The following is a 12,923-nucleotide window of genomic DNA, read 5'->3' as shown; positions in this document are numbered from 1 at the left end:
TGGTCTCCCTCTTCTTGCTCCTTCCTGACAAGGCACAGAGTTGGAGTAAATGCCCTCTGCAGAGCAATACAGCACTGAACCACTTCAGCTCTGAAAGGGTGCAATTCAGAGTCCCAGCACCCAGGAAACCAACCTCCAAAAGGGATTAGAATGCCTAAATCAGTCTCTGTGTGTAAAACTGTTATACCACAACTGAAAGCTCAAAGTCAGCACTTTTTATCAGTGAAAGGTATGCACAGTAGTTGCTCCCCCCCGGGTAACTATTTACACTGGGCCTGATAGTAAACATTTTTATTAATTACAAACAGTAGGATTTCAATAGCTGCAAGTGAAAACAAACAGATCAAAGTAAGTCTCTAAATTAAAATGAATAGGGAATGCATAGGTAGTTCTAATTCACTATGAAACTTGTTGCATGCAAATTCTTACCCTAAACAGCTGTTCTTATTTCACATAAAAAGCTTCAAATCAAATTTGATCTTTTACTCTGACTTTGGTCTCCAGCTCTTGAAGGTTCTGTTTAGGGATGATAAATTTTGTTGAATCGACTAGTCGATGGAATTTCCATTGACTAGTTGATGCGTCAATAAGGGGAAAAACTTCAGAGTCACAGTGGGGTTAGCTCTTAGCTCCTAGACTAACCAAACTTTCTCTCCAGGGTGGGAATCCTTTATTTTTACATTTTATGCGCCCCTTCCATGGAAAAATATCAAGTTCAAAATGGATTTCAGTACCAGGTGATACGGTCACACGTCTTTCTAGCACCAACTGCTGCTTGGGATTACAGGATTAACAAGGCTGTTTTCAAGTTGAGTTGATCACCGAGCCATTAGGCTTCAGGAACGTCAGTAATGGCTCTCAATAGCATAACTAAAATTATAAACAACTTCACAGTTCATATTTGTAACTTCACAAACAAGAATGATACATGCACAAATTAGGATATACAGATCCAGCACATTGTAATAGACTATGTACTTCATGTAACCTAAAACATCTGAGTTATGCATATTTATATTCACAAGCAAATTTTTCATAAAGCATGGGGGTGGAGAAGACCATCACAACTGTACCCTATAACAATCTCAGGTTTTTTGGGGGGGAACCCTGTTCTTGACTGGACTCTGAAGTAAAGTACATGAACGCAAAGCCATTGTTATCAGAAAACTAGCAACTACTTCTTAGGAGGGACATTTATCTTTCGTCATGTAACAAGAGTGCCATTAAATGAAAACAAGCAGCAGTGCTGTCCTGAAATTGTAACTTATTCTGTTTACCACGTTAAGAGAATAATTAATTTAATGAAATTGTCAAAATCGAATTCCACATAGTAGCACTACAGAGTTCAGATTAGGGCATGTTACAGATATATGTATGCTTGTATTTGTCACTCTACAAGCAGACTGCAGAAGAAAGTTGTGATTACTTAGTATTGTGCCTTTATCTGTTGACTAACACACCCAAGATGTTCAAGAAAATTAAAAGCCAGAGCAGCTTGCCCAAGCATACATTGTGTGATAGCTTCATTTTAAGAGGTAATAAAAGTATATGAAATACCTATCAACTAGTTAGAGCTAAGGCAGCAGTTGGCATAATTCTAGTTTTTTGTTAAACAGTATCATTTTTATAGAAAACATGTCCCAATAAATAGCCTATTATGTGCTGTATTGGTTAACCTAGAAATAGGCAGATGTTTTTATTATATTCAATATATTAATACTGTTAATTTTGAATGCAGCAGGTTCAAACTGCACTCAAGTACACTTTGGGATTCCTCATGGTTTGCACAGTTCTTCTTATAATTGGGTAAGTTTGTGTATTGAAATGAAGGTAAAGGAAAAAAAATTGTATTAATGAACAACTGAAGCGGTTAAGTGAAAAATAGATAAAAGAAAAATCCCTGTAACAATTCTTATACCCAGAATCGCTAGAGCAAAACTAGGGTAGGTTATAATAACATCACACCCATAACTGTTTTTTCCTGTTTGGTTTTTTAATTCTTCATGTGCAGCTCTAGAGGAGAGACTTGTAAATCCCTGTGTCTTGGGTATCCCTAACATTAGAATCCATTTTTATACTTGAGGAAAACTATACAGTGTGTCATATTGCTTGCTTTATTTTGATGCATATACATAAGAGGCAGAATTAAAGTTATGCATGCAGCTTTAACTTTGGATTTTTTACTTTTCATGCTTTACTCTTTATATTTGTATGAAATACACTTATTAGTCTGTTATATCTTAATATAAACTTCAGCCCACATAATGCATATCTTAACTTTCTGATTTCTTTAGTCTGTGAAACTAGTTTGTACATTATTGCTTCCTGATTTAGGGCGTTGTACATAAGTTGGCTGAGGGTTTTTTATGCTTTCTGAATTGGGTCTAATAGTTCAGTAGAGGTTTATATTTATGTACATACATACTTGACTTTGAAGGATTTTTTTAGTTTTAGTTTGGAATATATTACTCACTCAAGGGAATAAGATTTTTTTTTCTTTATAAATAGCGTTCTGCAGAAATTTAAGCATTATTTCATGTCCTGCTTCAGATTTAATTAGGTGTATATCCATACTTGATGAGAAAACATGCCTAGGTATATGAATTAGCTAGTGTTTAAATTAGGGCTGTCAATCAGTTAACTCATATGATTAACTCAAAAATTAATAGTGAATAATTGTACTGTTAATAGAATATAAAAATTGAAATCAAAGTTTGGATGTTTTTTTAAATTTTGAAATGTTTTCTATTGCAGCAGTATTAATTAAATATTTCAATTACTTGCACTGTAGAATTGATAAACAAAAGACATAGTAGCTTTCAATGTACCTCATACAAATATTGTAGTGCTTTATTATGAAAGTTGAGCTTACAAATATAGATTTGGGTACAGAAAATAACCACATTCAAAAATAATGATGTACAACTTTAGAGCTTGCAAGTCTACTCAGTCTTATTTCCTGTTCAGTAAATCGCTCAGACAAAAACTGAGTTATGTGTACAGGAGATAATTCTGTCTGCTTGTTGAAAATGCCACTGAAAGTGAAAACAGGTTTTTACATAGCATTTTTGCAGCTGGAGTCGCAAGGTGTTTGTTCCAGTTGTGCTGAAGATTCGCCTGTCTTTGTGCTTCAAACACCATTCCAGAGGACATGACTGGTTCTGCTTGATGATGATTCAGAGCAGACCATCGTGTGTATATTTTTACCATCTGAGTCAGACGCTACCAGCAGAAGGTTGGTTGGGTGTTGTGTTTTTGTGGTTTGAGTTCTTAGTTTCCACATTGGAGTGTTGCTTTTTTAAGACTTCTTAAAGCATACTCCACACCTTGTCCCCCTCCTATTTTGAAAGGCACATCAGATTCTTAAACCTTGGGTAAAGTGCTGTTGCTGTTTTTAGAAGTCTCAGTGGTAGCTTCTTTGTGTTTTGCCACATCTACAGTAAGTGTTCTTGAAATGAACATGTGCTGGGTCATCACATGACTGCTGCAACATGAAATATATGGCAAAATGCAGATAAAACAGAGCCAGAGACATATAGTTCTCTCCTAACTAGTTCAGGCACAAATCTAATTAATGCATTAATTTTTAATGTCATCAGCATGGAAACATGTTCCCTGCAATGGTGTCAGAAATATAAAGAGGTAATGAATATTTAGCATATATGGCATATAAATACCTTGCCGTGCCGGCTTCAAGGTGACATGCAAATTCTCCATATCCTGGCCACTTTCAGGTGAAATTGAACAGGTGGGCAGCATTGTCTCTCTTAGAAATGCAAACAAAATTGCTTTTCTTAGTTATTGGCTGAACAAGAAGTAGGACTGAGTGGACTTCTATGTGCTAAAGTTTTTACTGGTTTGTTTGAATGCAATTAACAATCTACATCTGTGAAAATGCAATTTAGAGTGCACTGTAGTACTTTTTATAAAGAACACTGAAATATTTCATTTTTACAGTAGAATTATGTAGTGAGTAATCTACACTTTTCTGTGTAATAGGAACTTGTATTTGAAAATGTGGAACTATACAAGATTAATTGAACTTAAATGTTCTTGAATTGTTTAACAGTGAAACTTTTAAAAACTGAATGTTGCAAGTAATTTGAGTTAATCACATGAGTTAATTGGAATTAATCAGTGGCCCTATTCATGATTGCTCCATGCCTGTACCTACTTACTTTACCTGCATGCCTAAATTTTAAAGCCTATTCCTAGATGACAGTTAATGATTTGTTGAGGCATCCCTACAGAATAATATCTCAGTACTCTATAGTATAAAATATAATTTAAGGCTTTACTGTAATGCTTATAGCCAAAAGTTCATTATCATTTTATCAGGTGTAAAGTACTAAAAGGGAATTTAGAATAGTCTGAGTAGAATTTGTATAATTTCTACTCAGCGTATTTTACGTTTCCTTTCAGTGTAATTTTTAAAAATCTTACGTATATAGTTTTAATATTAGTCTCTAAACAAAATGTTTAAGTTGAATTTCAGTAGCTTCTAGAATTGTCAAAGACTACAATTCAATTTTGATCTTCAAACATGAAAGATTTAAACTACTTCTTTATATAAACTTGAAATTAGAACTGATTACAGCAGTGTCAAGTGTACCCTTCAGTTTTCTTCCAAGCTTTGCTTCTCTTGTGCACTTATTACTCCTGTGGGAATTCTGTGCCACTTCACACGTGCAGATTTTATGTTCTCTGCAAATTTATTTGCTTCTCTGTGGAAAAATGACTTCATTGGAGAAATCTCTCTACCCAATCTCTGATCCAGGCACACAGTCCAAGTCAGTGTCTTCACTGCCAAGTTCTCCTCATGCCAAAACTGCAAAGAGGAGTTTATCAGTGCCACATGGAGACCTCAGCCTAAAGAAACGATCTGCCTCATTGGCTCAACATTTGACGCACTGAGCATCTCTGGCACCTCATGTACCATGGCTTTGTCCAGCACCTGCTTTGGCACCAAGCCGAATGGGTCTAAACCACCTGCTTCAAAGTCTGCACTGGCAACTCTTCCACAAACTTTGGCAATGATGGTCACTGCCCACTCACCAGCTGACTATTATAACAGCACTAATCACACCAGTACCACTGATGGCACCATTGCAACTAGCAACACCAACCACCTTCGCACCAATACCATTTATGTGCCATGCTGACCTAACGGTGACCTTGACATCAATTGCTACTCTTCAGCACTGACCTCTCTGAGCTTTGGCATAGCAATATTTGGCAGTCACATTTTTCCAGTGGTGAGGGTGATGGTGTCCAGGATGTATTTTCACCGCACCGTGCTTCTTGTTAGAAACCCATCTCCACAGCCATAGTTGACTCCTAGAGCATATTATTATAGGGAGATGCCACGATGGTATGAACACACAGGGTTGCCACAAACAATGCCACATTCTGACCATTGGACTTACTGGAGCCCAAGGAGGTGTTATAGGAGACCTCACAGCATGCAATCCAGTCTTCAAATAGGTCAGTTCCTATATGTCCCCTTCCCCTGCCACACTGCTTCTCCTGTTCATCAGCTGGAAGCCACAGAGGAACAGCAGATGGAAGTTCTGAAGGACCTGGTCCTGATGTCTCTCGTCCAACTAATTCCTTGTCTTTGCCAGAAGAGGCAGTCCTGCCCCCCACCAACACCATCAACGGCTGACTTTTCATATTTTCAGGAATTGTTTAAGCGGGTGGCAACAGAGCTTAAGATCACCATGGCAGGGTTGTCAAAGACTCAACATAAATTAACTGGCATACTACAAGCATCACCCTCCATCAAGATAGTGCTTCCTTTCAGTGCTGCTATTATGGATCCTTTCAATACAGTATGTCAGACCCTAGCCTTCATGCCACCTACATGCCAGAGGTCAGATAGAAAGTACTACAACCTATGTATAGGCTCTGAATTTCTCTTTACTCATTCTACCCCTGATTTCCTTGTGGTCGAAGCAGTGCACCAGCATGCCAAATATTGCTTCCATTCCATCCCACCGGACTAGGACAGCAAAAGGCTAGACCACTTTGGTCGTAAGGTGTATCCATCTTCCAATTCAGCATCTCTAATTACTCAGACCTTACCACCAAATAAGGCAACACAAATGACTCCAACTTCCAGCTGTGGATAGTGGTCCCTGTCCTGGAGTCTTCAAACCTCTGTTTTCATATCCTGTAGTAACATCCCAGTTAGGGACTAGAGATATTAGATCACAGTTAATTGAATCAATTGCATGACTGACTATTCAATAGTCCCCGCGGGCAGAGCCAGCAGCCCATGTGCTCTGAGCCCTACTCCTGGGGAGTGCACTGCCACCCTGCTCTGCTGCCTCTATACTAGAGGCAGCAGCCCTTGGTGGCAGACAGAAGCCGGTCTGTGAGGGAAGTAAACTTAAATACTGGTTCTTTGCACAGACGGGCTCCAGCCTGCTCCCCCGAGCAGAAAGAAGCTGTGCTGGCATCCCATAGAGCAGCCTCTGTCCACAGTGAGCCTGGGCCCACTGAAGACAGAGGCTGCTTTGCAGCAATGTCCCCTCTCCCCCTGCCCCTCACTGCTGCCTCTAAGAGGCAGTGGGGGAGGGGGTAGTAAGCGGCTCCACTGATTCAGTCTTATGCCAAGCCACCTTAAAGCTGACTCCCCATGGCACTGGGTCCTCCCCTCCCCCTTGCTGCCTTTAATATCCCTACTAGGGATATCCTGTCTTAAATGTATAGACAGGATGAATCCACTGGCTGCTGAGGGCCACCAGTTGTTAATCCAACATCCTATAACCAACATTAGAGCTGTGTCTTTCTCAACAGTGACGGATTAGTCACCATCTGCCTCCCCTAACTCTTGCCAAGGAAGAATGCAAGTTGGACATAACTGGAAGAATATTGATTTGACTTTCTTGGCATAGGGTACCCAATTACATAACTATATAATATCCCACTACCTTTTGGAATGCCATGAGTCATGGAATGCCATGGGCTTTGTTCCAGAGGAGCAAAAGCAAACTGCAAAAAAAGAGGATCGAATCTTGACCAAGAGCTGCCTGTGATTCTTGTGGCTCAAGTGGTGATTATGGCTGTGGAGTGAGTCTTTTCCAAGATACTTCTAGTTGTGATTTGATGTCAAGCCAGATAATCCTAAGGCAAGATTGAAGATCTTCCGCTTTGAGTGTATTCGGCAATAAAGCCGGCAAGGTCTGGAATTTTAGTCTGACACAGATCTCCTCCGTATATCCCTCTTCTTCTGGCATTAGAGGGAAACACACTCAGCATTAGTAGTCAGGTCAAACCACAGCTGTGATAGTAGCCCATGATAGTAGCAGTCCCAGCTCGCATCAAGTCCCAGATCTACCCCTGCTGCATCGCTGTAGTTTGAATGTAGTAGAAGCCAGGCATGCAGGCAGCCAATTTCCTACTACATTCAAACTGCAGAGAAGCAGAAGGGGTTGATCTGGGACTTGGTGCAAGCTGGGACCGCTTCATTCTAGCTTGTGCTGGCTCCCACACTGTGCCTCTGCCTTTTAAATCTAGTATGAGTTGGGAGGCTCTGCATATATTTAAAAGGCAGAACTGTAGCGCTGCTGTCCCTCTGCCTCTCTTGCTGCCTCCCCACGCCCCCCCGAACTGTGGAGATGGTGCTGGGATGAACTGACTTTTAAGTGGGTCCCCCCCAGCACTGGCTACTGCTCCCTTCTCTGATATAAAGGTGGGGGCAGAAGGAGGAGAGTGGGAAATGCTAGTAGTCAACTAATTGACTACAGTTTAACAACTCTACCCCAAAGTGGTAAGACTTGTGACAGTCATGGAGCAGTTTTTATAGGGTTGCTTGGTTGCTTTTAGATGGTCTGGCTAATCACTAGGAGTGGGGAAAAAACTGTTAGGATTTGCTGTACCAGAGGGGTGGGGCTTTGAGAAAAGGAAAATGCTGGGAGAAGGAAAACTGTTCCCTCTGACATTAATTGTATCTCAAATGTGTATATGAAACGCATTTTGGTGTATATGTAACCCACACACCTAGATTTATAATCAACACTGAACATCCCTTGCCCCCCCACCCCCAAAAAAAATGCCACAATAGCTTTTAGAGCTTTTGGATCACTCCTAAAATTGTATTTACTGGTTTGTCCAATAATATCTGGGATTATTCCAGTTATAAGCAGATTCCTTGTAGTTTAGCCATATTGTTTGAACTTACTTATAGTTAACAGTTTTTAATCTCCTTTTCCTCTGCCCTAGAACAGAAAAGATGAACTTGGAAAGGGTGTATTGATATACTTTTCTCAAATATATCTTCCTTTATGTGCTTATTTTTGTAGTAATGCTATTCCAGGTTATCTGAGTAAACAGTTGCACTACAGCACAATCCATATAATATTAGTATCTAGATAGTTTCACTGAAGGGGTTGAGGTGGAGAGAAATATTTTGCAGCATTTCTTTGTTTTGAAAAATGTCATCCACTCCATATATAATTGTATGATTTATCAAAGTAGCAACTCAAAACTTTCCATATTAAAGTAAAACTCAATTGGTCCAGCATCCAATGCTCCAGCACTCCTGATGGTCCGGCACCATTGGGAACCCGGAAGTGCTCTGGGCTGCCGAACAATTGGAGCTTCTCTGTGCCCAGCTTCCCTGATTCAGCCGCTGCTGAAACTGACCAGCAGGTGAATTGGGGACGCCTGGGGCAAAGCCGGACTATCGGAAGGGGGGGGCTATGAGGGGTCTGGGTGACATCCCCCCACCCCAAGACACCTCATAGCCCCCTCTTCCGATAGTCCAGCATATCTGATAATCCAGCACCCCCTGGGTACTAAAGGCGATGGATTATCGGAAGTTTATTGTACTTCGTTAGGTTTATCTTTTTTAGGTAAGGAGGTGGTCTCAATCTTGGTTGGGCCACGCACATATTGTGTGTTTGCCAACAATGCTGGAGTACAATAATGGAGGTTAGAATTACACAATGCTTGAATTTCTTATGAGATCTCTTGGTGTGAGGAAACATGTTCTTGGGCCATAGAGCCAGCTAAATGATAGAGCATGACACTTTAACTTCAAGAATAAATTGGAAACAGCTGGACTTTTTAAACTAGTTTTTTTCAGACTTGTTGAGTAACTATTGTGCAAATTAGCATTAAATATTCAAATTAGACAGATATATAATGGAGATAGTTTAGCTTAGTTTAGCAGGCATTTTCTACAGCAGTATAAAAAGGGTGTTGCACAGCACTAACATGGAATAGATAACTGAAGTGCTTAAGTCCCACTCTTAACTGTGCAGATGGCCAGTGCTGCTACAGCTAATAACATGTCTTCCATTATTTTCTATGCATGAAGAACCCAGAGCTGTACACTGAAATAAACTACCTGTCTAGAATCTCTATCTTAACTGAAGAGAGGGCTATTAAATACATAACTTACAGGCAGAATATTTGTAACGTTGGAAACTATGCAAAAGTAGAGCTAGTATGAAGGGAATATGAATTGAAATGGAAAATTGCTTGGGAAGAAAATATTCTCTGTGTATATATGCATGTATAATATATAATGTATGAAAATCCCAGCTTGCTGCAGATTTTTCTGTGGGGGTAGATGGAGCTGCCTATGGAATTTCAAAAGCTGTAATGACTATTTAAAAATAAAGTAACTTATTTTCTTGTTACAGTGCCTTTGTTCCATTGGCGATTCCTCAGAAGAGAAATTCCACTGAGTGGGAGAAAGTGAAATTTCTGTTTGAGGAACTTGGAAGCAGTCGTAAGTTCTTTCAAGAAGTTTGTGTTTTGAGCTAGGCATGAAACAGTTAATTATACTTCTCTTACAGAGTTATTTTTACACTAACGTCTCTCTAGACATCCTTGTTACCCATGTAAAGATTCAGTTATTTTCTTTCTCTCTTACAAAGACCTACTAAGAAATTGTTTAAGATCTTAAATTATATTCTGAATATGGTCTTAACATCACACAGAATTATAACCAAGTATTTGAAAACCTTGCACTATTAGGGCCTGGAATTAGTTTTCCTTCTATATTTTGCAGCAGACAGTATCACACTCTTTTGCAGAATAGGGAGGTGATATCAAATTTGCTTGATGGGGGCCAGATATACCTCAAATTCCATAACCCTGGTCTACAATAGGGGATAAGTTCAAATTAAGATAAGCAACTTTAGCTATGTTAATGCATAGCTTAAGTTGAAGTATCTTAACTTGAATTTTGGCGCTGTTCACACTGTGGGAAGTAGGAGAGCACAGTCTCCCTTCAACTTCTCTTACTCGTCCTAGAAGCAGGACTACTGGCATCAAAGGAAGTGCCCTTTTATGCTAATTTTAACTGTCTTCACTAGACTTGCTAATTCAAACCACAGAAGATCAACTGCAGCTGCTTCAATCTTACCTGTAGTGTAGACATGGCCGTAGTGTAGAAGGCTGCTTGAGTTTGCCTCTTCTCCAATGAAGAAGACATTTGAGGGATATTAAGGAGGAGCAGCAGGGATCTGTATAAAGAATAGAATAGTCTATTCTTAGAAGACTATGATGACAATATTAAAAAAAATTGAATGGTGTTGACAATTTCTAAAATCTAATTTAACACAGGTAATAAAGTAGCATAATTGTGATTACTGAAGAGGGGAATTAAACTACTCAATCCTTAATGTTTTAAGGAAAAATTGTATATGAAAACGTGATAGACTACCGTTCAGCACTAAGCAGTAGGCAAAGGGTGCTGAGAAGCATTGAAAATAGAATAATTCTGAGGAATACAAAATGATATTAGAGACACTTTTACTTTTTTTTTAATTCAAAGCTCTTGGTAATGTTACTCGCAAGGTGATGTCAAGAAATGAATAGAGCCATGGCTGTTCAATCACTCTCACTTAAAACTATATTTTACTTAAGTCCCAAGCACTTACATGCATCTACAACTAGTTATTAAAACACCCGCCTCCCCCAAATCCCAGATACCTCCATAAGATCCTGGGTAAATATGCCTTAAGGAGATCACTGCAGATATCCAATGGCTGGCCAGTCATTGGGAGAGGAACTAGAGGTGGTCAAATGTCCATCAAGCACAGATTTCTTCCTTTATATCCAATTTGCCCCACTGCCCTACCATCCCTGCAGAATTCCCTGCTGCTGGCCATTCACCTGGACTCTGGTCCTGTAACATCCCTGCCCACACCATGCATGTTGCCAGATCAGAGAGTCCCGGTTTATGGCATTTTAACCTGTACAGTAATTCCTCACTTAACACGTGCCCATTTAACACGTTTTCACGATAGCATGATTTTTTTTTTAGGGAACATTTTTCAAACATGACCTCATCCCCGCAATAACATGACTTTCCCTGGCAGCTGTGTAAGGCTTCCCCTGCCTCTCTGCAAAGCGCAGAGGTTTGCCACTCACAACGCCATTCCCCCGTGATCCCCTCCGGCCGAATGCAAGGCATCTGGCCAGAGGGGATCACCAGGGAACTGTGCGGTGAGTGACAAACCTCTTCTGCTTTGTAAGGAGGCAGGGGAAGCCCCAGGCAGCTGCCGGTGACTGGCCAGCTGGGGAAACCCAGCCTCCAGCTGCAAGCCCCTTCGCCTGTCCTTCCCTTCCCTTCTCCAGAACCAAACACCTCCCCTCCCTGTTATAACCCAGTCCCCTTTCTCCCCCAACCTTATGTCCCAGTCCCAGCTGCTAACCAGTGCAGGCTGGAGCTGCCAGTGCACATGTGCTTGAAATGCAACCCCTACCTTTTCCATTATTGTCAATGGGAAAATTGACCCCGCATAACACACTTTCACTTAGCACGATCTTTTTCTGAAACGTATCTACTGTGTTAAATGAGGAATTACTGTATTAGCATTTTTAAACGTCTAGGCTTGGGAATTTGGTATACAACCTATTAAGTCAAACTTTTAAGGCTTAGCATCCTCACTAGTAACTATTCTGTAGTCATCGTATTAATACAAGCCAGAATAGATTCCAGCTTGTTCTTATAATTATATTTGCTGTGTGGGGCGAATAGGAATAAGAACTTAGATTAGTCAAGCAGTTTTGTTAGACTAAATCAAAGAAAATTTGATGCTTAGCCAATAAAGAATAGTGTTGGTTCTTAGTATGTTCCCATTGGATGAAGGCGACTGTATATCATCAGTAAGAAGGTGTTGTTTTTACAGTCTCTGTGCTTTTAAACTGTTGGTCTTGCATCATAGAAATCGCCAAACCTTCAATGGAATTTCAACTCTTGTAATAGAATTTTTCTGTTAAGTTACAGATGATTGCTTTCTGTCAAAACACAGAATTAGAAAACCTAGAATGATAGCTTGCAAACCAAAGAACATGGAGTTGTGAAAGTGCTACTAGCAGTTGTGAAGTGATTTTTTTTAAAGGATTTGCATTTACACTGAAATGAAATGCATCAATCATCATTCTAATATGCTAGTTTTCAGATTTGAGTGGTGGAGAATTACAAATAAACAAATTGCATTTCTTGCAGAAGGGATCCATAAAAATGGCCAAAAAAACACCTTTGGGTGTGTACATTTTATATTTAGGGTGTTTTTATACTGGGAAAATTATCTGTTGCTGACAACAAATGAATCTGAACAAGTATTGAATGTTTAAGTGTGTAGCTGTTACTACTGTAGTATCATAAAAATAAACTTTTAAAATCTAAAATAGAATACTTAAAATTATATCCAACTTTGATATTCCAGAAAAATAACTGAAGTGGTTATAATGCTGCTGGCTGACTTGACACTGAATCCTACCCTCAGAAAAATAATTTTATATGAAAGTGAATTATTTGTTTAGGAAAATGTGGCATATTTTCTTTGTTCTATACAAGGCCCTGTTAAATCAGTTTTGTAATGCACTGTGGGGAAGTAGAACTGGTGAACAGCCCTTTCTTGGTGCCCAAGAGTTCTGGCAGCCCTCATCCACAGACA

General features: G+C 39.7%; 1 protein-coding gene across 1 annotated transcript in view; it reads left to right on the top strand.

Annotated features, from left to right (window-relative positions):
* The window catches only part of LMBRD1 (LMBR1 domain containing 1), a 169,510-nt gene that overhangs the window by 25,578 nt on the left and 131,009 nt on the right, over positions 1–12,923 (top strand). Inside the window, exons 5-6 of the mRNA XM_006127231.5 lie at positions 1,739–1,806; positions 9,654–9,742. Coding sequence (XP_006127293.1) covers positions 1,739–1,806; positions 9,654–9,742 — 157 coding nt within the window. The remainder of the gene's footprint in view (positions 1–1,738; positions 1,807–9,653; positions 9,743–12,923) is intronic.

This window comes from Pelodiscus sinensis, chromosome 3, assembly GCF_052426305.1.
Source record: "Pelodiscus sinensis isolate ZL-2025 chromosome 3, ASM5242630v1, whole genome shotgun sequence".
NCBI lineage: Eukaryota > Metazoa > Chordata > Testudines > Trionychidae > Pelodiscus > Pelodiscus sinensis.
Note: the sequence above shows the minus strand (reverse complement) of the source record. Positions and strands in the feature narration are given on the sequence as shown.